Below are 25,555 nucleotides of genomic sequence, written 5' to 3'. Positions count from 1 at the left end.
ATAGTCAATTCACTTTACAGCATATTCTGTGAAGCGCTTTGAGACGTCGAGAAGACATGAAAAGCGCTGTATCAAATGCAAGGATTATTATTATCCACATTTTCTCTGTAAAGGGCTTTCAGACATTATCTTATTTGAATAGTGCTGTATAAGTGCAAGATGTTGTACTTAAGGTAGGGCTCTTTCTTCATCCTCTTAAAGAGGCTATTAGAGAGACATCTCAAAGAGGACCTTATGAAAAACTATTAGTATAAACAGCATTGACAAAGTAAATTCAGAACAATACTTAATAATAATAATAATGCTTACATTGTAATATTTAAACATTCTCTTGGAGCAGGAGTTTTCAAACTTTGTCATAGTGAGCCTCCTTAACCTAAGAAAAAAATCTTGCGCCTCCTTACAGTTTAGTAGAGAACTGAAAAACGATACTTTGCAAGATTACCAGTAATTAAGTAGAAAGGGCTTTGAGAAATATAGTTAGAATAAGAGTGCAAGTGTCAAAAGTACTTATTTTGTTTCATAAAGCATCTTTTGTGTTAACTCACAATTCTTATTTATGTATTACCATATTAAAGAGAGGCTTTGGAATCTTAAATGGGGCTTGACATGAAGAAGAAACAAATAGAAGGGTACGAGAGGACGTGAGTAGTTGGCGGATACTCCTGTGGAGTGCAAACACCAGCACAAACCAGTTGAGCTGACTGGCCTATTTCTGTGCTGTATATTCTATTCGATATAGCGCCTTTATCATCAGGAAGGCATCTTAAGCACTTCATAGGATATACTCTAAAGTGTAGTGACTGTGTACTTTGTAGGCAAAATGGGTTAGTTAGTTTTCACGCAACAATGTCCCACAAATAGCCATGAATAAAGGATTGTTGCCCAGGACACTGGGAGAAACTCCTTACTCTTTTCCAATAGCATCATGGGATCTTTTAACATCCACCTGATCAGGCACAGATGGGACCTCGGTTTAATGTCTCACCTGAAGGACTACATCTCCAACAAAGCATTGCTCCCTCAGCACAGCATTGGAGTGTCAACCTAAACTACATGAGTTCAGAGTCCTGCCATCGGGCTTTTACTCCCAACCTTCTGACTCACAGGCGAGAGTACTATTCACTGAGCCAATCTGACACCTCCATATTATAGAAAATACAATAATAACTCGCATTCATATAGCTCTTCACGCAGAACAGTGTCTTAGAGCAGGTCGGCACAGATTGAAGGTGTGAAGGGCAATTTTAAGACAGACCCAAGGAAGTATCTCTTTGTCAGTGGTTAGAGCACCTAGATTCGATTCCCGACAGGGTGAAACCTTAGGCAAGTTTCCATACTCCACACGCCTCAGTTTACCTCTCAGTAAGTAGGAACCAGGTTGTTAGTCAATTGGCGGGTCACTTTTCCGGGGGTAATAATCCCTTAAAAAAAATAGTAATAATTTGGTCATTCAATCCATGACTGCTTGTGGGACACTGCTTTGCGCAAGTGGCTGCTGTGTTTTGCCCACAAAATATACAATCACTTCACAGTATATTCTGTGAAGAGCTTTAGACATCTCGAAGACGTGATGAGGCTCTTGACAAAGTGCCACATGAAAGACTTGTAAGAAAGATAGAAGTCCATGGTATAAAAGGGACAGTGGCAGCGGATCCAGAACTCACTGGGAGACAGAAAGCAGAGAGTTGTGGTGAACGGCTGCTTTTCTGACTGGAGGGAAGTGTACAGTGGTGTCCCCCAGGGATCGGTATTAGGACCACTGCTCTTCTTAATATACATAAATGACCTGGACTTGGGTATAGCAAGTACCATTTCCAAGTTTGCGGACGACACAAAGTTAGGGAGGGGGTAAACAGTGAGAAGGATAGGAGCCGACTGCAGGAAGACATAGACAGATGGTAAAATGGGCGACACATGGCAGATGAGTTTCAATGTGGGGAAATGCAAAGTAATGCATTTTGGTAGAAAGAATGAGGGGCAATATAGGCGGTAATACAATCTTAAGGGGGGGTGAAGGAACAGAGAGACCTGGGGGGCAGGTAACTGAATCCTTGAAGGTGGCAGGACAGGGAGATAAGGCTGTAAAAAGGGCATATGGGATACTGGGCTTTATAAATAGGGGCATAGAGTACAAGAGTCAGGAGGTTATGATTAACCCATATAAACACTGGTTAGGCCTCAGTTAGAATACTGCCCCAGTTCTGGGCCCCACACTATAGGAAGGATGTTAAGGCATTGGAAAGGGTACAGAGGAGATTTACGAGGATGGGACCAGGAATGAGGGACCGTGATGATGAGGAAAGGCTGGAGAGGCCGGGATTATTCTCATTGGAGCAGAGAAGGTTACGAGGACCTAATAGAGGTCTTCAAAATCATGAGGGGATTTGATAGGTTAGAAAGGGAAAAACTGTTCCCACTGGTGGGAGTGTCGGTGACTCGAGGTCACAGATTTAAAATAGACTCTAAAAGAAGCCGAGGGGAGGTGAGAAGAAATTTTTTCACGCAGCGAGTTGTTCGAATCTGGAACATTGCCTGAAAGGGCGGTCGAGGCCGATTCGATAACTACTTTTAAAAACGCGGTGGACGGGTATTTGAGGAGGACGGGTTTGCAGGTTATGGGGAAAGGGCCGGGGAGTGGGACTGACATTAATTGCTCTATTCAAAGAGTCGCACAGACTCGATGGGCCGAATGGCCTCTTTTTGTGCTGGAAGAAAAAAAATATCTAATTCAAGGACTATTATTATTACTACACAGAAGGGAATCAACAACAATGTGGTCACAAGGAAAGTTGAGGCGGCCACTGTACATATTTAAGAATTATCTAATGCAGTAACGAGGAGATGCTGGAGTTGATATTCTGGAAAGCTAAGATCATCTGGGATCATCTTTATCTCTTTGTCACCTTACCAGGAGTTTTAATTGAGAGCTGAACCAAGCACTAGACATATCTTCACATGCGGCCTGTGAAAATGTGGGAGACACTGCCCCCATATGGCCAAAAACACGCACTTGAGGTGCTTAAAAGGGACATGATCAGTGTCTTCACAAGTAATGGTATTAAGGAATACGGAGAAATTGTTGGGAAATGTGATTAGAAAGATAAAGACAAAGAGTTGCCATTATTTAATAAAATCCTGGTGCAGGCTTGGCAGTCAGAATGTTCTTAAACTGAAATATATGGGCAGGGGAGTTTTTTTCACCTGAAAGGCGTTGTGGAAATGTAGGTTGTTGTGTTTGACACTCTCTCCTCTCTTCTCTTTTCCACTCACAGTTACTCTGTAACGTTGGCCACTGTGAAGAGAAACTAGGTTTTACTTATGAAGAAATTATTTTATGGTAAGTTTATAATTTTTCTTTTATATAATTTTATATAGTTTTCCTTCTCAGGTTGGTGTGGTCTGACCAGCACTTTTTCTCTTCTGGAGTTTCTGATCAAGGTGGATTCCAGGTGCTAATGTGTGTTCACAAACCAGGACTCTAGGTAACACCTTCCAGCAGCTATCGTCCCAAGCTTCAGAGTTTCCTCATCAGCTATCTGGCCAGCAAGTGCCTTCAGCGTAGTGGGAGGACCTTTACAAAACCACTTGTGATGTGCCAAGCACCTTGATGTTCTCAAGGTTCCAGTCCAATGCCATCCATGTACCAGGTTTATTCAGCACCAGCCTCTAATCCAGGTACTCATGCGATGGGCTTTGGCAAATAGATATATCCGCTGTGAAGCTGCCTCTACCTCCACGGTGCTCAGAAATACGTAAAGTGTAGGCTGGAGCCCTCCCTGGAGCTGCAATTTTACCACAAATCCATCTCACTGCCTTTTCCTGGTCCTTGCAAAAGGGCCAAAGGAAATCCTCTCCGCTCATGGCCAGTAGAAGAATCATAGAATTATACAACACAGAAGGAAGCTATTCAGCCCATCGTGCCTGTGCCAGCTCTTTGAAAGAGCTAACCAACTAGTCCCACTCACCTGCTCTTACCCCCAACACTGCAAATGTTTCCTTTTAAGTACCTCTCCATCAATTTGAAATAATTAGCAAAAAAATAATAATAATTTGTTCATTCAATCCACGACTGTTTGTAGGACTCTGTTCTGCGCAATTGGCTACCACGTTTCGCCCACAAAACACAGTCAATCCACTTTATAGTATATCCTGTGAATTCTTTGAGACATCTCAACAACACAATAGGCGCTATATCAAATGCAAACATTATTATTACTTTTCCACAATTCTGCACTTTTGTGAAGACAAAATGGTCTTGCAAGCTAAGTCTAGGTGGAATGTTGTGCCTCAGTAAAGAGCATGTCTTCTTTGTTTTAAGTATAACTTTTTAATTGTAAATGAAAATGAATGTTTTTAAGAACATAGGAATTTGCTGGCGAAAGAAAACCAAGGTTCATCTAGTTCGCCTTCCCCCATCCTGGCAGTCGTTTGACATGTTGTGTCCCAAACTATATATTGTATCACCAGATATTATTTCCTAACAGAACTCTAATTTGTTTGTGAAACAAACACTTTCTGCTTCCATCGTCTGTCTCCCTAGGGAGCCTTTTCCATATGTTTACTACTCGCTCACTGAAATAGTGTTTTTGCAGCTTTTCAGAACTTATCTCCTTTCATTCGCAGGCCATGTTCTCAGGTTCTACTGTTCAGTACAAAATAAAACAGCTTATCATGGTGCCTTTAACCCAGTTTAAAACTGCTTTTCCTCTTTGTGCAGCTTGCGATTAGCGTTATTGAATGAAGCTAAAGAGGTGCGTGCAGCTGGACTCCGTGCCCTCCGCTATCTCATCCGAGACCCCAGCATTCTACAGAAGGTGCTAAATCTGCGTGTGGACTATTTAATAGCTAGGTCAGTGCTCTTCAATCCTGTCCGCTTTCATTAGAAAATGGGGATGGGAAGCGCCGGGTGCACTGAGTTCTGTGTCATGTGTTATTAGTCTCTCCTGACAAGCAATCTTCCAGCTAAATCGCTTGTTCTCAGCATGCGGTACCTTGCTGTGCACAAATTGCCTGCTGCGTTTGCCTGTAAACACGCGTGCTACACTTTACAGCGATTGCCTATGAAGCGCATTGAGACATGATAAAACTAGGAGATTTTATCAGCATGTGCACCTGGAGAGAACACAAGCCTCACCTGAGCACTAGCCTCTCAAGCGAAAGGACCCGAGTTTGATTCCCGGGCAGGGCAAAACAATGGGCGAGTTTCCTTACTCTACACGCATCTGTTTACTTAGCAAGAAGTAGGAACCCGGTTGTTAGTCGATTGGTGTAATAATAATCCCTTAAAAAAAAGTTGGTCACTCGATCCACGATTGCCGCATTTCACCCATAAATATACAGTCAATTCACTTTACAGTACATTCTGTGAAACGCTTTGAGACATCTTGAAGATGTGATAAGGTGCCATATCAAATGCAAGGATTATTATTATTACTGTCTTTGCTCTTTCCTCAGGTGTATAGACATACAGCAGAGTAATGAGGTGGAGCGCACACAAGCACTTCGATTGGTTCGAAAGGTAAGGATTTCCTGGTGCTGCCCACATCAGTAGAGCTATGTGTGTTGGGGGATGGGTGGATGGACTGTGACAAATTAATGCTGAATTTGAGGATTTTCTCCCTCGCCTCTACTCGCCTTCAACTAACTTGGGTTTGCTTTGTGTCCCCTGTTCCCTCCGCGCCACCTTAGATGGCTCGCCTTCAGCTACTATGACTGGGCCTCTTTAACTGTGGAGTCCCTTAGTATAGTGGGAGGCACTCACCGTACAAGCGAGAGCACCTAGGTTTGATTCCCGGGCAGAGCTTACTCCACCACGCCTCTGTTTACCCAGCAGTAAATAGGAACTTGGTTGTTAGTCAATTGGCGGATGACTTTTCCGCGAGTAATAATCCCTTTTTTAAAAAAATTGGTCACTCAATCCACGACTGTTTGTGGGACGCTGCTGTGCGCAGTTGGCTGCTGCTTTTCGCCCACAAAATATACAGTGTCAATTCACTTTACAGTATATTCTGTTAAGCGCCTTGAGACGTCTAGAAGATATGATGAGGCGCTATATCAAATGTAAGGATTATTATTATAAAGGAGGCAGTCAGGCATGATTAATCTCTGTAAAGGTTAGTTTCTGTGGCTGGCTGTGGAGTCTGTATTTCTAAATGCAAAAAGTGCAGCGACTTCTTGCTCCAAGCTAGCAGTCACTGCAGCAACGGTGCACATTGCACTCTTGCTGCTTCTCTCTGCCTGTGAAGAAAACTGCACTCCTGATCTCTTGACCCCATCCCCACTCCACTCCTTATCTCTCAGCTCCACCTCCTTGCCCCACTTATCACAGGTATCATCAACCTGTCCTCTCCTCTGGCTCTGTTCCCATTCCCCTAAAAACCGCCATCATCACTCCCACTTTGAAAAAACCCTCCCTTGATGTGTCGCAGCTATCAAGCTACCGGCCCATCTCCAACCTCCCCTTCCTGTCCAAGGTCCTTGAAAGAGTTTTGGCCTCCCAGCTGCGCTCTTTCCTCTCCACCCATGCATTATTTGAACCCCTTCAGTCGGGTTTCCGTGCTGCCCATAGCACAGAAACCACCCTGGTCAAGGTCACCAATGACATCTTGACCATCTGTGACCAGGGCTCCCTCTGCCTCCTCGTCCTCCTCGACCTATCGGCCGCATTCGATATGGTCGACCACGCTATCCTCCACCGCTTGTCCTCCCACCTCAACCTTCAAGGCCCTGTCCTTGAGTGGTTTAGGTCGTACCTCTCCCACCGTCTTCATTTTGTTCCCACACACGTTTTTTTCTCCAGCCCCTGCACTGTCTCGTGCAGTGTCCCTCAGGGCTCTGTCCTCGGTCCCCTCCTCTTCACCCTCTATATGCTCCCCCTTTGGTGACATCATCCGCAAACATGGGGTTAACTTCCACATGTATGCGGATGACACCCAACTCTACCTTTCCTCCTCTACCCTCAACTCCACGACCCCCGATGTCCTGACAGCTGTCTGTCCGTCATCGAGTCCTGGACGAGAGACAACTTTCTTCAGCTCAACGTGCGCAAAACTGAGGCCCTCCTGATTGGCTCACGTCAGCGCCTCCGCACCTCAGGCGCTGACACCATCAGCTCCGCACTCTCCACCTCTCAAAGCCGGTCAGGAACCTCGGGGTTCTGTTCGACCCTGAGCTGTCCTTCCTCCCTGATATCCGCACCACAACTGGCACCGCCTTCCATCACCTCCGGAATATCGCCAGACTACGGCACTACCTCACCCCTCACGCGGCTGAAACTCTGGTCCACACCTTTATCACCTCAAGGCTGGACTATGGGAACTCTCTCCTCGCGGCCTTCCCGGCCCTCCCTCCACACTGCAGGTCATTCAGAACTCTGCAGCTCGTGTACTGTCCCGCACCAGGCTTCGGGACCACATCACTCTCACCCTCGCCCACTCACTCGCCCACCCTCGCCCTCACTCCCACCCTCGCCCTCACCCTCACCATCGCTCGCCCCCTCGCCCTCACCTCCCCACCCTCCCCCCCTCACCCTCGCTCGCCTCCACTGGCTCCCCATCCCCCAGAGGATCGAATTCAAGATCCTCACCCTCACCTACAAGGCCATTCACGGCCTTGCTCCCTCCTACCTCTCTGACCTACTATCCCCCTACTTACCTGCCCGTACCCTCCGTTCCTCTGGCTCCGGTCTGCTCCACGTCCCCCGCCCCAACCGCCCTACCATCGGTGGCCGGGCCTTCAGCCTCTCAGCCCCGAGGCTCTGGAACTCCATCCCCCAGTGCCTTCGCCGCTTTCTCCTTCAAGGCCGGTTTCAAGACCTTTCTCTTTGACCGTGCCTTCAGCTCCCCTCTCGACTCTCTACCCCTTCCTTGCCCCCTCCCTTCCCTCCCCTCACCCTGACCATTTTCCCCCCTCCTCGCTCCCTCCCTACCCTTCCCTCACCCTGACCATTTCCTCCCAATGCTCGGGTCCTGACCCAATTGTCCAGCGCCTTGGGACGTCCTCCCGCCGTGAAAGACGCTCTATAAATGAAATCTTGTTGTTGTTGCTGCTTCTCTCTGCCTGTGAAGAAAACTGCACTCCTGCTGCTTCTCTTTGCCTGTGAAGCAAACTGCCCACCACTGTGTATTTGTGCCTTTTCTACAGACACTTCAAGCGACACCCGATTTGCGGTTGCCAGAGCAGCTTGTTTTTGTGTGTCAGGGACTGTCCTATATGACTGGACATCCTGTCTAGTGGTTTCTCAGCTGAATGCCGCAGTAGGCAACCTCAGGAGGCTTCTTGGAAACTGAACGACCTCAGAGTTCCTCTGCGGGGGGGAGGCGAGGGTTCTGTTTAACTTGATGGAGGCAGTGAAATCCTTGTCATTTGCATCTTGTGGCTGGTAAACAAAGTCAGGAACTTCCCCTGCTAACCGATGACTCAGCTCATTTGTAATGTTTGCAGGTTCTGTGAAGCAAGAGAGCATTAGCGTATCTGATCTGCCACTGACATAGGTTAATAATAGTCAACTCTTACTCTAAATCTTTATAACTGGAAATCCAAAATCGAAAAGCCTAACCAAACGTTGGCTATTTTTAACTTGAAAACTCTTGAATGCATTTAATTCTTCTGGTCGGAATGTTGTTGTGTTTTTTGGGGGTCGGGCGGATGTCCACCACACGTGGAAACACATCTCCATACTTAAGAATGTTCAAAGTAAACTTGAGTTTCACCTGTGTGTATGGCACCTACACATGGAAATGCTCCTGTGTTTACAAGGTTGTTGGTGCCTGCTGCACATTGGGACTAGTGCTCACAGTGTAGTTGATGTTCTAACAACCACAAATGACATTTACCCAGCGCCTTTCACGTTGGGAGGATGTCCTAAGGGGTTAGACAGTCAGGGACTTGGACCCAAGTTGGGGGTTGGGATCAGGAGGGTTGGAGGGCGGGCGGGGAGGGTGTGGTAGAATGGGGGCTGAAGGTGCGGTCAAAGAGAAGGGTCTTGAGATATACCTTGAAAGAGGCAAAGGAGGGGGCAAGGCAAAGGTCACAGTATTGGGCGAGTACTGTATTGTCACACATACGAGTCGGTCCTGGTGGACATTAAAGATCACAGGACTATTGGAAAACAGAAGGGAGTTAATCCAATTGGCCTGACCATTAATTCTATAGAAAACTTTCACTTCTAAGCTGTGAATGGGTCCCAGCTCTGCATTTTCTTCCCAAAAACAGTCATTACACTTTAACATAGAAATTAACATCGAGGCATTTCATTGGGCAAGTTTCCTTACTCTGTTTACACGCCTCTGTTTACCCAGCAGTAAGTAGGAACACGGTTGTTCGTTTGTGGGACGCTGCTGTGCGCAATCTGCTTTCGCGTTCCGCCCACAAAATATGCAGTCACTACACTTTACAGTATATTCTGTGAAGCGCTTGGAGACAACAACAACAACAAGATTCCATTTATTGAGCGCCTTTCACGTCGGGAGGACGTCCCAAGGCGCTGTACAGTTGGGTCAGGACCCGAGCAGGGGGGAAATGGTCAGGGTGAGGGGAGGGAGCGAGGAAGGGGGAAATGGTCAGGGTGAGGGGAGGGAAGGGAGGGAGCGAGGAGGGGGTAGAGAGTCGAGAGGGGAGCTGAAGGCTGAAGGTCAAAGAGAAAGGTCTTGAGACCGGCCTTGAAGGAGGAAAGGGAGGAGGCGGTGAAGGCACTGGGGATAGAGTTCCAGAGCCTCGGGGCTGAGAGGCTGAAGGCCACCGATGGTAGGGCGGTTGGGGCGGGGGATGTGGAGCAGACCGGAGCCAGAGGAACGGAGGGTACGGGCAGGTAAGTAGGGGGATAGTAGGTCGGAGAGGTAGGAGGGAGCGAGGCCATGAATGGCCTTGTAGGTGAGGATGAGGATCTTGAATTCGATCCTCTGGGGGATGGGGAGCCAGTGGAGGCGAGCGAGGGTGAGGGTGGGAGTGAGGGCGAGGGCGAGGGTGAGGGTGGGAGTGAGGGCGAGGGTGGGAGTGAGGGCGAGGGTGGGAGTGAGGGCGAGGGTGGGAGTGAGGGCGAGGGTGGGAGTGATGTGGTCTCGGTGTCTGGTGCGGGACAGTACACGAGCTGCAGAGTTCTGAATGACCTGCAGTGTGGAGGGAGGGCCGGGAAGGCCGGCGAGGAGAGAGTTCCCATAGTCTGGCCTTGAGCTGATAAAGGTGTGGACCAGAGTTTCAGCCGCGTGAGGGGTGAGGTAATGCCGTAGTCTGGCGATGTTCCGGAGGTGATGGAAGGCGGTGCCAGTTGTGGTGCGGATATGAGGGAGAAAGGACAGCTCAGGGTCGAACAGAACCCCGAGGTTCCTGACGTCTCGAAGAAGTGATAAAGCGCTATATCAAATGCATGGATTATTATCTTCCAACCCTGTTCAGTGAGCTGCTTTTAACTCTTGTGTGTTTCTCTCTCTCTCTCCCCCTCTCTTTTTTCCCCTCTCTCTCTTCCCCTCTCTGTCTTCCCTCCTCCTCTCTCTCCCCTCTATCTCTCTCCGTGTGGTACTCAGATGATCACTGTGAACGCAGCACTCTTCCCCAGCTCCATCACCAATTCCCTGATTGCAGTGGGGAACGACGGACTCCAGGAGAGGGATCGAATGGTGCGGGCGTGCCTGGCCATCCTCTGTGAACTAGGTATCTGAAAGATTGTTTCTCATTTTCTGATGGCTTTCCTGCATCTGAGACTGAGTATTCATAACAGCTTCTTAGCCATGTAAGCAGGCACTGAACAAGCAATGCTATGTCTGCTTATCTCAGTGTCAGGCGGTCTCAGTCGGTAGCACTCCTTCCTCTTAGTACAAAGGTTGTCAGTTCAAAGCCTCTCGTTCAGTCTTTTTCCTGTAACTTAGTGGTTAGTGTGCTTGCCTCGCAAGCGAGAGGACCTAACTTCGATTCCCAGCCCGGGCGAAACGCTGGGCAAGTTTCCTTATTCCACACGCCTCTGTGTGCAATTGGCTGATGGGTTTCTCCCACAAAATATACAGTTAATTCACTTTACAATATATTCTGATCTTTGAGATATTGAGAAGATGTGATAAGGCGTTATATCAAAATGCAAAGATTATTTGGCAGCAGAAATATGATGCTCTTTGGATGAGACATTACACTGATGGTGAAAGAACTGATGTCCTATTTGCCTGTTCACGTACACCTCAATGCCCCACAACACTGATGGAAACAAAGGAGTTGTTCTTCATGGGAAAATCATTCTGCAGAATAAATTGGACATTCACTTCATGGCTGTTTTTAACACTACAGTATGCAAATTGTCTGCCTGGGTTTAGCTGTGCTACAGTTGACACTTGAACGACCTGTGTTTTTGGTCAGAACCCTGGCGGAAACACTTTGAGACATAGGTGCTGTATCAAATGCAAGGATCATTCAAGTCTAGCCTGCTGTCTCTATTGCGGTTAGGATCGGTTTCATGACTTATTTGTGGAACATTGATGTTTGCTAATTAGCTAGTATGTTTGTCTTCAAAACATCCATACTAGACTGCACAGTAAGTCCTGTAAAGTGCTTTGAGTCTCCTCCTCCACCTCTTGTGAAAGGCTCTATGTAAAATGCAACATGCAAAGTTTATTTGTGGAGTCCTGTAGCATAGTGGTTAGCTTGCTCACCTCGCAAGCAAGAGGACCTGGATTTGTTTCCCGGGCTAGATGGAATGCTAGGAACGTTTCTTTACTCCACATTGCCTCTGTTTACCCAGAAGTAAGTAGGATCGATTGGAGAATTGCTTTTCCGGGGATAATAATCCCTTCAAAAAAATAATAATTTGGTCTCTCGATCCCACTGTTTGTGGGACACTGCTGTGTGCAATTAACTGCTGGGATTCGCCCAAAAATATACAATCAATTCACTTTATATTACATTCTATGAAGCACTGTGAAGAACTTGATAAGGCACTATATCAAATGCAAGTTATTATTATACGTTATTTATTAGAATCGTTTATTGTACACACTGTTTCTCTCCAGCACTACAGAACGCAGAGGTAGTAGCTACGAGAGGAGGGCTCAGCACTATCCTGAAGAACGTGATTGACTGCCAACTGAACCGAATAAACGAGGCCCTCATCACCACCATTCTCCATCTCCTCAACCACCCAAAGACACGGAAATATATAAGGGCCGATGTGGAGCTGGAGGTATGGTCGAAGAACACTCCTTATCCCCAAGAGAAACAGTGCATTAACTCCATAATCTGGTTCCATCTAGTCTTAGCCTGTAAGAGTCCTGTGGCTTAGTGGTTAGAGCCCTCGTCTCGCAGCGAGAGGACCTGGGATTGATTCACGGGCAGGGCAAAATGTTTAGCAAGTTTCTTTACTGCACGCACCTCTGTTTACCCAGCAGTAAGTAGGAACCCTGTTGATCGTCGATTAGTGGATCACTTTTCTGGGGGTAATAACCCCTTTTTAAAAAAAAATAATAATTTGGTCTTTCAATCCACGACTGTTTGTGGGATGCTGCTGTGCTTAATTGGCTGTCTCGTATCGCCCCAAAAAATTCAGTCAATTCACTTTAGAGAATATTCTGTGAAGGGCTTTGAGATGTCTTGAAGACATGATAAGGCACTTTATCAAATGAGAGGATTATTATTATTGTCTCACGGTAACTGGGCATTACAAATCTCATAGCGTTGTGTGTAACTATAGCAGGGCATTTGTCCTGATGTCCTTATCTAAAGTCACTGATTTAACTCGTCATTATCTCATCGCTGTGTGTGAGGTATTAATACCTGGGTAGGTTAATTTGTGTGCTTCCCCACATAAGACACTACACTTGTATTAAAATAAAATTGGTCACTCACTTCATGGCTGTTTGTGGGACACTGCTGTGCACAAACTGGCTGCCACAATTCGCCCATAAAATATACAGTCATTCCACTTTACAATATCTCGTGTGAAGCACTGTGAGATGTCTCAAACGACATGATAAGGCTCTACATCAAATGCAAGGATTATTAATAATAATAATAAAAGTAATCCTTACATTTGATCTAGCGCCTTATCACATCTACGAGACTTATTATTATACTGAGTATGTGCAGAATTGATGAGATGAGGCAATGGATTAAATGCATGTCCTGATTTTGCTTGTTCTTATTGACGATGGGTTTGCAATGACCTTCTGTTTTTCTCCTGTCTTCGCAGCAAATTTTAGCTCCATACACGGACTTTCACTACAGACATAACCCAGACACTGCGGAAGGACAGCTCAAGTAAGCAGTTTCCCCCTCATACATCTTGGCTTTAAGCCTAGGCGAGGTGTGAGCGAGTGAGGTGGCGACAAGGGTCTGGAAGCACGAATACATACATCCCAATGGTCAGAGCAAGGCTCTCTCAGGCCAGGGTAAATGTGCTGTCCCCAGCTTCCAAGGATAAGACGCTATATCAAACACAAGGATTTTATATATATATATATATATATATATAATAGCATGCAGTTTTGTAACTAGAGAAGACCATTTAGTCCATCATGGAGTCCTGTAGCTCAGTGGTTAGCGCACTCGCCTCGCAAGCGAGAGGACCTTGGTTTGATTCCCAGGCAGGGCGAAACCTTAGGCAAGTTTTCTTACACCGCACACTTCTGTTTACCTAGCAATATATAGGATCCCGGTTGTTAGTCAATTGGCAGATTGCTTTTCTGGTGGTAATATTCTCTTAAAAATAATAATAATAATAATTTTGCTTACTCAATCCACGATTGTTTAAAGGACACTACTGTGTGCAATTGGCTGCCGCATTTAATCCACAAAAATTGTAGTCAATATACAGTATATTCTATGAAGCGCTTTGAGACGTCGCAACAATGTAATAAGGTGCTATATCAAATGCAATGATTATTACAGTACAACTGTTTACAGTGTGTGACAGCTCTGTTGCCTTCTTTCTGTACAGAGAGGATCGTGAAGCACGCTTACTAGCCAGCAAAATGGCCATCGTGGCAGCTTTCCGATCGTGGGCAGGTAGGTATCCTCATTTTAATAACCTTTTCTGGCTAATGGTCCTTATAATATTACAACTGCCATACATCCTGATCTTTCTTATACTAGTAAAGTGTCTGTCTCTGTCTGTCTGTTACGCAATAATCGGTTGACGTAGAGACATGATTTATACCTCATCTGAAAGGTTTTGCAACTAGCAGTGTTGTGGGCATATTTTGGGGGGATCTTCTATCGCTGATGAACTATATTAACAAATGCTTTAATTAAGCCCCAAAATATGAGGCATGCATCGTAGTCTGCAATTCTGTAGCGACAATCGAACGATCAACTAGTGACTATCCTCCTTGTGGGGAGATAAGCAGGGTCTCCTCGGAGCTGAACTGGCCCCACGGTGATATGTTTGGCAACGGAATGTTGAAATCAAGCCAGGCCTCTGTGACGGTCTCTCATCCGCAGTGCAGCACAGCCCGGCCTGGCTCAGTGGCAGGACCTGGAAGGCCGACAGGTCACTGAGGGCAGGGAATCCTCCCACTCAGCTCCTGTTAAACCTGCAGCCAAAGCCCTAACGAGTAAGGTGATCCTAGCTGGACAAGCAGCAGGAGATATAAACCATTATCCCCCTAGATCAGATCTCAGCTGTAACTTTCTCTCGTGGTATGTTATTCTATATACAGGGTGACCAAAAAGTCGTGATATTTACCGTATTATCTAAAAAAAAATCATTTCTCTAAGACATATTAGACATTGTAATGGTATCATGACTTTTTGGTCACCCTGTCCAAACCCTAAAACCTGTATCAGGTCCCAGTCTGTACCTCACTCCTGAGAATCTCTATAAACCATTTAAATTCCTGAATCATTCATAGATTCATAGAATGTTATGACACAGAAGGAGGCCATTCGGCCCATCGAGTCTGTGCGGCTCTTTGACAGAGCGTCACTTTCATTAACCCCAAATCACCAGCTTTCTCCCCATAACCCCACAAACCCGTCTTCCCCGATACCTGTCCAGTTCTCTCTTAAAAGCTGTTATCGAATCGGACTTCACTGCCCTTTCGGGCGGATCATTCCAAATTCTAACAACTCGCTGAGTGAAAAATTTCCTTCTAACCTCCCCTCTGCTTCTTTTGGTAGATATCTTAAGACTGTGACCACGGGTCACAGACACACCTACCAGCGGAAACAGCTTTTCCCTATCTCGCCTGTCGAAACCTTTCATGATCTTGAAGACCTCTATCAGGTCCCCGCGTAACCTTCTCTGCTCTAATGGGAAAAGTCCTAACTTCTCCACTGTCCTCATAGCTAAGGTTCCCCATTCCTGGTATCATTCTCGTGAATCTCCTCTGCACCCTTTCCAGTGCCTTAATGTCCTTCCTGAGGTAAGGTGCCCAGAACTGGACGCAGTACTCCAGCTGAGGCCTAACCAGTGTTTTGTATAGATTAACCATAACCCCTACTCTTATACTCTATGCCCCTACTAATAAAGCTCAGTACACCAAATGCCTTTTTTACTGCCCTATCTACCTGCCCCACTACCTTTAATGATTCGCTTACTTGAACACCCAGATCTCTCTGTACGTTCACCCCCCTTAAGATTGAGCTCCAAGTCTATATTGCCTCCTATCATTTTTCCTCCCTAAGTGTATCACCTCACACTTATCCACATTGAAATCCATCTGCCACATGTCAGCCCATTCCACCATTCTGTGTATGTCTGCCTGCAGTTGGTTACAGTCCTCCTCACTATTTACTGCCTGACCTAACTATATCATCTGCAAACTTGGAAATAGTGCTCTCTATGCCCAAGTCCAGATCATTAATATATATTAGAAAGAGCAATACCGATCCCTGGGGGACACTGCTGCACACCTCCTTCCATTTTGAGAAACACCCATTAACCAACACCCTCTGCTCTCTGTCACTCAGCCAGTTCCTAATCCAAACTGCCACTGTCCCCTTAATACTGTGGGCCTCTAATTTTTTTATTAATCCCTTATGCGATACTGTTTCAAAAGCCTTTTTGAAATCCATGTAAATAACGTCCACGGCAATCAGATGTTTTGGTTGAGCTGTGTAGAAGCACTGAATCATGAAGGTATTTATAGGTAGAATTATCACAGAGCTACCTGCAATTGAAGCATAGTGGAGTTCTATAGCTCAGTGGTTAGAGCACTTGCCTCCCAAGCGAGAGGATCTGGGTTCAGTTTCCGGGCAGGGTGAAACTTTAGGCAAATTTGCTTACTCCACACACCACTGTTTACCTAGCAGCAAGAAGAAAACCAGTTGTTAGTCGATTGGCAGATTGCTTTACTGGGAGTAATAATCCCTTCAAAATAAATGAATAATAATAATTTGGTCATTCAATTCACGACTGTTTGTGGGACGCTGCTGTATGCAATTGACTGCTGCGCTTCGCCCACAAAATATACAGACAATTCACTTCACAGTATATGCTGTGAAGCACTTTGAGACGTCTCGAAGACTTGATGAGGCTCTATATCAAATGCAAGGATTATTATTAATAATTGGCTGGTCTGTTTCTGTTTCAGGAATTATTAACCTGTGCCGGCCAGGAAACTCGGGGATCCAGTCTCTAATAGGAATTCTATGTATACCAAATATGGAAGTGCGGGTAGGTACCCAGGCAGGACAGAGACTGATCTCAACACTCTAAGGCCAACTCACATGAAAATGATTTGTTTTTTGTGGCATGATTAGCTGCCACTTTTGCATCTGATGCTATATTAAATATAGTGTTTTTTTTCTAGATTATCATCCCTTTCCTCTGCTTTGAGATTCAAGTAGCTGTTAAAGGAATTTCTTTCAAATGCTCCTTCCTCCCCCCACCCCCCCACATAAGTACACACACACGGACAGACACATACACACAGACACCATTTCAAAGAAACATGGAGTCTTTCTCCTAGTTTCTCTTGGTTTTCATTCCTCTTCACGTTCCAATTATAATATATTTACCCAGTTGCAGTGACACTGAGACACAGGCCTAATAAATGCTCTTCTAAATATTTCCCTGAATATCTCCTTTTCCTTTGTAATGTTTTTTTCACTGAGGTCATTTCAGGAAATTTTAAATGAAATAAAATAAAATTTAATTTAATTGGAGTTGAGATATAGATCAGCCATGATCTAATAGAACAGCAGAATAAACTTGAGGGGCTGAATGGCCTTCTCCTGTTCCCTATGTTCAGTGTGAAAGTTTTGAGCTCACATTCCAGTCTGGCACTTACTCAGTGCAGTAGAGGCAAACATACCTTCCTAGGGTTGACACATCAAAGCAAGGTCTCATCTGCCTGTTCTGGCTATTGGAAAAGAGAAGGGAGTTTCTCCCAATGTCCTGGCCAAACCAGCCTACGGATTAATTGGTCGTTCACCTCATGGCTGTTTGTGGCACCTTGCTATGTGTAAAATAGCTGCCATGTTTACATACAAAAATAGTCAGCACACATGGCAGCAATTCATGGTGAAAAGTTTTGAGATGTTCTCCGATGCCTGGGTTATTATACTGTAGGAGTTAACAGCATAAAAAGTATCAGTCAACTTCATTAAAGAGGCTCCAAATGTGATGAACTGTGTGATCTGCTTCTTGCAAAGAAACCTGCAAAGCCCTCCACGGCCTGGCTCCTTCCGACTTCTGTGACCTGCTAACGCGATATCAACCTGTCCGCTCTCTCCACTCAGCAGGCTTCAGCCTGCTCCACGTCCCTTGCCCAGCCCATCCCACCGTCGGCGATCAGGCCTTTATCCACTCTGCCCCACCATTTGTAACTCCAGTCCCTTTACCTAATTCCCTCCCTTGCCTCCTTCAAGGCGGGTCTCAAGACTGCGCTTTCCGTCACCCTCTTGCCCCTCCTGATCCCAACCCCTAGCTTGGGTCCAAATTCCTAAGTGTCCAGCGCCTTGGGACGTCCTCCGGATGTGAAAGGCACTGTGCAAATATAATGTGTTGTTAGTGTTGTTGCAAAGACTGACTTGTGTGTCTTCTCTCCACAGCGAGGACTACTGGAGGTCCTGTATGATATCTTCCGGTTGCCTGTCCCGGTGGGCACACAGGACTTTTCTGAAGCTCTGATCAGTGTAGGTGGGTTCCAACACCAGACAAACCATCTGCAGTGTCCCACGATTAGTTAGACAAGAAGCCAGCTTAGCCTTGGACACATGAGAATCAAAACTCCACCTAATTTTAGCCTGTGAGACAAGTTTGTCTAAAAACATAAAGAGCTCAGACTTTAATACAATCATCTCTCAAACATTTCTTGTCTCGTGCAATCTTTCCCAGCTCCGGCTATATCGCCTCACAGCTCAGATGGCACTGGGTGCAGATAAGAGAGAGATGGTGTCAGGGTGCAGGTTTGATAGCCGTATCTACCTGGATGGAGCTACGATCACTGAGGAGATTGCTGCATGGACATAAACAGGCTAGCAGAATGGTCTGGCAGATGGCAAATGAATTTTAATGCAGGAAAATGCAAAGTGATTCACTTTGGAAACAAAAATAAAGAAGTTGTTTAGTCTGGCTGGCAGGGATCTGAGAGGAACAAAGAGATCTGAGGACTCATATTCCCCCCAATCACTAAATGTAGCTACACAGGTAGATAAGGCTATGACAAGGGCAATGGGGTCTTGGCTTTATACCTAGTAGAATAAAATATAAAAGTGATGTTGAATTTATACAAAACCTTGCTTGGACCACATTTTGAGTAGTGTAATTGTGGTCTCCGCACTATAGGAAGGATGTAGCAGAGATGGAAAGAGTGCAGTGTAGGTTTACGGGGATGATGCCAGGGCTGGCACGTTAATGCTATCAGGATAGACTTGAGAGGTTGAGTCTTTTTTCGCTGGAGAAGAGACATTTAAGGGAGGAACAAAATAGAAGTGTTTAAATTATAAAAAGGTTTGATAAGGTTAGCATAAAAAGGCTGTTCCCACCAGTTAGGGAGTCGTTAACTCGGGATCACAAGTATAAGAATAGTGACTACGGGATCTAAAAGATAATTTAGGAGCAACTACTTTACCCTACAGGACTTGTGGAGTCCTATAACTCAGTGGTTAGAGCACTTGCCTTGCAAGCGAGATACCTGAGTTCAATTCCAGACAGGACGAAACCTTGAGCAAGTTTCTTTACTCCATACGCCTAATAATAATCCCTCCAAAAAACAAACAATAATAAATTGGTCATTTTCAATCCACGACTGTTTGTGGGACGCTGCTGTGCGCAGTTAGCTGCCGCGTTTTGCCCACAAGTATACAGTCGATTCACTTTACAGTATATTCTGTGAAGCGCTTTGAGACGTCTAGAAGTGCTATGTCAAATGCAAGGATTATTATTATTATTATTATTCACCCAGAGGGCAGTGAAATTGTGGAAATCGCTGTCTGAAGAGGGGGTTCAATAATAGTAATCCTTGCGTTTGATATAGCGCTTAATTACATCTTCAAGACGTCTCAAAGAGCTTCACAGAATATAAGGTAAAGTAAATTAACTACATTTATTCAGACAGTGTAGATGGATTCAAGAGGAAGCTTGATCTTCACATGAGGGAGAGGGGAACAGAAGGATGTGAGAGGGAGTAAAGAGGGGTGGAGACTTGTGTGTAATATAAACATCAGCATGGACTGGTTGGGCCGAGTGGCCGGTTCCTGAGCCTTACAGTCTCTGTAAATCTTTATAAATCCTCCCAACAGATCCCAGCCGATTCCAGGACTCCTGGCGTCTCTCTGATGGGTTTATCGCAGCGGAGGCTAAAACCATCCTACCCCATCGAGCTCGGTCCAGGTACGTGACCCTGTGTGTGTGAGCGCAGGCGCGCAATACAGTACAGTCGACATAACAGTGCTATAAAATGGTCGTCTTGGTGCTTGGGACCCCATGGGGACCATTTTTGCCAGGAGCTCAGTGTTCCTGGGCTTGTGCTGGTCAATCACTAATCAGTGCTGTGTTTACAGGCCTGACCTGATGGATAACTACCTGTCACTGGTGCTGTCGGCCTTCGTCAACAACGGGCTACTGGAGGTAACAAAGGCCATGGCCATTACATTCGCTTTATTTCACACCGGTTGTACTTCTGTAGCTCAGTGGTGAGAGCGCTTGCTTCGCAATCGATTCAATTCCGGGGCAGGGCCAAACAATAAGTTAAGCAGGTTTCCTTACTCCACACACCTCTGTTTACCTAGATGTAATTGGAAATTCGGTTGTTAGTTGATTGGCAGGTCACTTTTCCAGAGGTAATAATCCCTTTAAAAATAATAACTTGGTCACTCAATCCACGACTGTTTTGGAGCACTGCCAAAATATAAAGTCGCTATATTTTACAGTATATTCTGTGAAGCGCTTTGAGACGTCTTGAAGATGTAATAAGGTACTGTATCAAATGCAAGGGTTGTTATTACAGGGTGAAAGGCCTTCTGGAAGTCCAGGAGCCCCAAATTCCACCTCAACTCGGCCTGTCTTCCAACAATTTTGTCTTAAAGCATAACGTGGAATAACAACTTGTATTTATATCGGGCGTTTCACTCGGGGTAGCATCTTGGAACGCTTAACAATGATGGAGCTTGCCACCAAGCCAGGGGAGAGGGGGGGGAGGTGGTTGTAGGCATGGTACCATTGAAGAGGAAGGTCTTCAGGTGCGATCTGAAGATGGGTAAAGAGGGGAAATGGTAAAGGGATTGAGGGAGGGAATGTCAGAGCATCGGGCGTTGTGACTGAAAGCACTTCTGCTGATGGCCACCAATAGCGTTTTCATGGGAATTAATTCAAACCATAACAAGCCTGTGATGAAGAACAATCCATTAACAATTCTACAGGATAAAACTTTAGTCTAGAACCTGGTCAGCACCAGGGTTGGTTAAGCTGTGTCGTGTTGGTGCCTCGGCTCTCATCTGTCTTTCTCTTTCCAAAGAGTTTGGTTGAAGTGATCACCAGCAGCAATGATAACGTGTCTGTGAGGGCCACCATCCTGCTGGGCGAGCTCCTGCACATGGTACGTCAGTGAACTCTTTCTCTCCCGCGGGCTGTAACTGGGTGGCATTGCTGAGGTCTGTCCTCTGTATAATTGCCAGCGTGTATAATGCCAGCGTCTAAATGGGTGACATTATAGACAGAGCTGTGTAACGACAACAGATTGCACTTACAGAGCACCTTTCACGTCGGGAAGACGTCCGAAGACTCTGGACAGTGAAGGGTTTGCCCCCGAGCTGGGGGTTGGAGAGGGATGAAGGGCAGGGAAGTGGAGGAGGGAAGGTGATCGAAGGCCCAGTGGAATAGGAGGTGAGGAAGGAAGTGAGCCGGAGGGACTCCGGGGTAGAGTTCCAGAGGGAGGGGGCAGAAAGGCTGAAGGTCCAAGCACCGATAGTGGAACAGGCAGCGTGGGGAATGCAGAGCAGGGTGAAGACAGTGGACAGGTTAGTGAACTTTTAATCGATTGCAGAGGTAGGGAGGAGCAATACTGTGGAGGGCTTTGAAGATGAGGACGAGGATCTTGAAGTTGATCCTCTGGGCAGTGGGGAGCCAGTGAAGGCGGGTTAGGATGGGGGTGATTGGCTCACGAAGCTTAGTGAGGTTATGCCCTGGCACTGTACACAATGCCAGGCTGTAACTGGATGACATTGTAGAGCTATGTACAGAGAGCCAAGGAATAACTGCACTGAGCTGGGTAGCATTGTGGAGCTGTGTACACAGTGGCAAGGTAACTGGGTGGCATTGCACCGTCTAGCCCTGGTCTGCAGCATAAGGAGTTTAAGGATCTTTAGACTAACTCTGTCCACTTCCTGTTTTGCAGGCGAACACAATCCTCCCGTACACGTACAGCCACCACTTGCACTGTTTACCTACCCTCATGAACATGGCGGCCTCCTTCGATATTCCCCAAGAGAAACGTCTGTAAGTGTTATTCTGCCTATTACCAGGGACTGTGTTACCAGAGCTGGTCAATGGTAGCTCAGTGGTTAGACCGCCCGTCTCGCAAGCGAGAGGACCTGGGTTTCATTCCCAGGCAGTGTCAAATGTTTGGCAAATTTCCTTACTCCCCTGTTTACCTAGCAGTAAGTAGGAACCCAGTTGTTAGTTGACTGGCAAATCGTTTTTCCGAAGGGTAATAATCCCTTCAAAAAATGTAACTAAAATAATAATTTGGTCACTCAATCCGGGACTGCTTGCAGGACACTGCTGTGCGCAATTAGCTGACGTGTTTTGCGCACAAAGTACACAGTCAATTCACATTACAGTATATTCTGTGAAGCACTTTGAGACGTCTAGAAGACATAATAAGGTGCTATTATCAACAACAGCAACAAGATTATATTTGTATAGCATCTTTCACGTCGGGAGGACGTCCCAAGGTGCTGGACAGAGTACAGTATTTTAGACCCGAGCTGGGGTCGGGGGAGAAGGGAGGGGAGGGGAAGAGGGATGGCTGATGGCATAGTTGAAGAGGAGGGTCTTGAGGCGGGACTTGAAGGAGGCTAAAGAGGAGGCGAGGCGGAGTGACTGGGGGATGGAATTCCAGAGGTTGGGGGCAGAGTGGCTGAAGGCTCTCCTGCCAATGGTGGGGCGGGTGGGTGTGAAATGCAAGTATATATCAAATGCAAGGATTACTATTATCAGCTAACCGGAGAGGTACATGATGAAGAATTCCGTTATCCAGTGTGAGCAGTATAGCAGCTGACACCAACAACAACAACAAAATCACATTTGTAAGGCGCCTTTCACGTCGGGAGGACGTCCCAAGGCGCTGGACAGACAAAGTTATATACCCGAGCTGGAGGTAGGGGTGGGGGAGGGTGGAGGGCAGGGGCAGAAGCAGGGAGATCGAAAGCACAGTTGAAGAGGAGGGTTTTGGGATGGGTCTTGAAGGTGGCGAGGGAGGGGGTGAGACAGGGAGAACTGCGGGATGGAGTTCCAGAGGGTGGGGGCAGAGTGGCGGAAGGCCCACCCGCCAATAGTGGGGCGAGCGAGGCAGGGGATGTGAAGCAGGCCGGAGCCTGCTGAGTGGAGGGAGCGGGCAGGATGGTCGGGGGTTAGCAAGTCGCAGAGGTAGAGGGGAGCAAGACCATGGAAGGTTTTGAAGGTGAGGACCAGGATCTTGAACTGTATCCTCTGTGTGATGGAAACTAGTGAAGTCGGGGGTGATATGGTCACGGAGCCTGGTGCGGGAGGACACAGGCTGCAGAGTTCTGGATGATTTACAGCCTGTGGAGGGAGGAGTTGGGGGCCGACAAGCAGGGAGTTTGCATAGTCGAGCTTGGCTGAAATGAAGGCAAGTGTGAGGGTCTCGGGGGCCTGCGGTGTGAGACAGTGGGGGAGCCGGGCGATGTTGCGGAGGTGGGGAAGGCAGAGCAGATTATGACGCATATGTGGGGTAGAAAGGATAGTTGAGGGTCAAACAAGACACCAAGGTTCCGGACTGGCTTCGTGAGGTGGAGTGTGCAACCATGGAAGTTTCTCACCTCTTCCACCTACCCGATCTGCCCCTAAAACTCTCTGAACCCGTACTCAACCTAGGCGTCAGGTTCAACCCCCAATTATCCTTCCTCCCCCACATCGAGTCCCTCACCAGCACCGCTTTCTTCTACCTCCAACACATCGCCTGTCTCCGCCAATACCTCACCCCAAAAGCCGCCGAAACCCTGGTCCATGCCTTTGTCACCTCTCGGTTGGACTATTCAAATGCCCTCCTTGCCGGCCTCCCCTCCATTACCATTCATAAAATCCAGGTCATCCAGAAGGTTTTTAGCCGAGACCTGAAAGTAGGAAGAAAGGGTGCGAGGCGAAGGGAAGTAGGAAGAAAGGGGACCTTCGCCTCGCCCCCTTTTTTCCTACTTTCAGGTCTCGGCTAAAGACCTTTCTTTTCGACTGCGCCTTTGGTCACCTTCTCCCCCCTCCCCCTGGCTCGGCCCCAGGATCCGTTATTGTGAAGCTCTCTGAGACGCCGTCCGGGGTGGAGGGCGCTATATAAATCCAAACTGTTGCTGTTGTTGATTCTGTCAGCGCCTGAGGTGAGGAGGTGGAAGCAGAGAGGTAGAGTTGGGTGTCATCCGCATACATATGGAAGTTGACCCCATGCCTGCGGATGATATCACCAAGAGGGAACATATAGATATTGAAGAGGAGGGAACCAAGGACAGATCCCTGAGGAATGCCACACAAGATGGTGCGGGGGCTGGAGGAGAAACCGTTTGAGGAGATGAAGTGCAGGCAGTGTGAAAGATTTGATCTGAACCAACCAAGGACAGAGCCGTGAAGCTTGAGGTGAGAGGAGAGGCGGTGGATGAAGATAGAGTGGTCGACGATGTCGAAAGCAGCAGAGAGGTCAAGGAGGACGAGGAGGCAGAGGGAGCCCTGGTCGCAGATGGACAGAATGTCATTTGTCACTTTGACCAGAGCTGTTTCTGTGTTGTGGGCGGCACGGAAACCCGATTGGAGGGGTTTGAGAAGGGAGTGGCGGGAGAGGAAGGAGCGAAGCTGAGAAGCAACAACTCGTTCCAGGAGAGGAAGGGAAGGTTGGAGATGGAGCGGTAGTTAGGGAATAGAGAATGATCCAGGGAGGGTTTTTTAAGGATAGGAGTGATGATGGCGGTTTTTAATGGGGTGGGAACAGTACCAGAGGACAGGGAGAGGTTTACGATGTCAGTGAGTAGTAGGGCAAAGAGATGGAGCTGGGAGGTAAGGAGGGGCGGTAGGGATGGGGTTGAGGGAGCAGGTGGTAGGTTTCATACGGGTTAAGGTGGTGATGAGAGAGGAGGAGACATGTTCAAAGATGTGGAGGGAGGGATGGGTAGGGGCCGGGGTGACAGGTGGAGATGGGGAGGGTGTAGCAGATGCAGTGGCAGAGGCAACTGAGTGGATTCCCTCAACTTTGGATTCGAGGAAGTCCAGCATCGCCTCGCCGTTGACATTGGAGGTGAAGATGGGTGGGGTGTGAGAGGGTGGGCGGAGAGCCGGTTCCTGATGGAGAAGAGGAGCCTGGGGTTGTCCTTAGCCTCCAAGGTTGTCTTGGAGAAGAACGATGATTTAGCGGAGGCGAGGGTGGAGCGGTAGGATTTGACATGGTCCAGCCAGATCTGCCGATGGACAGTTAGGTTTGATTTAAGCCAAGTGCGCTCAGCATAACACGCCTGGGCTTTAAGGGAGCGGAGGTGGCTGGTGACACAGACACACGCGAGCAGTACTGCACAGGCAAGAGCCAAGGGCTACCCGGGTGTACTGCTCACAGCAGCTGATACTGAGATACAAGCCCTCTAAATGGAGCTGCCTGTCTTGGCCTTTTTTTTGTGGTTTGGTGGAGCCTTTTATATTTATCTGGCCCCCACATCCAGGCTCGACAACGCTAACTTCTTGCTTTTCGGCCTTCCAAACCCTTCAGCCTCTCTGTTCCCACCCTTTGGAACTCCATCCCCTCCACCTGGCTCCCTCCCTCGCCTTCATCAAGGGCTGTCTCAAGACCCTCCTCTTTGACCTCGCCTTCGGTCACTCTCCTACCTCTAGCCTCCCCTGGCCTCCTCCACTCCAGATCCCGATCCCCAGCTCGGGTCCAAATTCCTGACTGTCCAGTGCCTTGGGAGGTCCTCCTGACGTGAA

The 25,555-nt window shown here is 47.2% G+C and overlaps 1 protein-coding gene across 1 annotated transcript in view; it reads left to right on the top strand.

Moving 5' to 3' along the window:
- Positions 1 to 25,555, top strand: part of LOC103190028 (rapamycin-insensitive companion of mTOR) — an 82,505-nt gene that overhangs the window by 30,261 nt on the left and 26,689 nt on the right. The window contains exons 4-16 of the mRNA XM_042336190.1: positions 3,276 to 3,340; positions 4,721 to 4,852; positions 5,458 to 5,521; positions 10,524 to 10,650; positions 11,994 to 12,163; positions 13,169 to 13,236; positions 13,916 to 13,983; positions 16,512 to 16,594; positions 17,974 to 18,061; positions 19,666 to 19,756; positions 19,927 to 19,993; positions 20,880 to 20,960; positions 21,759 to 21,859. Coding sequence (XP_042192124.1) covers positions 3,276 to 3,340; positions 4,721 to 4,852; positions 5,458 to 5,521; positions 10,524 to 10,650; positions 11,994 to 12,163; positions 13,169 to 13,236; positions 13,916 to 13,983; positions 16,512 to 16,594; positions 17,974 to 18,061; positions 19,666 to 19,756; positions 19,927 to 19,993; positions 20,880 to 20,960; positions 21,759 to 21,859 — 1,205 coding nt within the window. The remainder of the gene's footprint in view (positions 1 to 3,275; positions 3,341 to 4,720; positions 4,853 to 5,457; positions 5,522 to 10,523; positions 10,651 to 11,993; positions 12,164 to 13,168; positions 13,237 to 13,915; positions 13,984 to 16,511; positions 16,595 to 17,973; positions 18,062 to 19,665; positions 19,757 to 19,926; positions 19,994 to 20,879; positions 20,961 to 21,758; positions 21,860 to 25,555) is intronic.

This window comes from Callorhinchus milii, unplaced genomic scaffold (genome assembly GCF_018977255.1).
Source record: "Callorhinchus milii isolate IMCB2004 unplaced genomic scaffold, IMCB_Cmil_1.0 Scaffold1, whole genome shotgun sequence".
Lineage (NCBI taxonomy): Eukaryota > Metazoa > Chordata > Chondrichthyes > Chimaeriformes > Callorhinchidae > Callorhinchus > Callorhinchus milii.
This window is presented reverse-complemented; position numbering and strand designations above follow the sequence as displayed.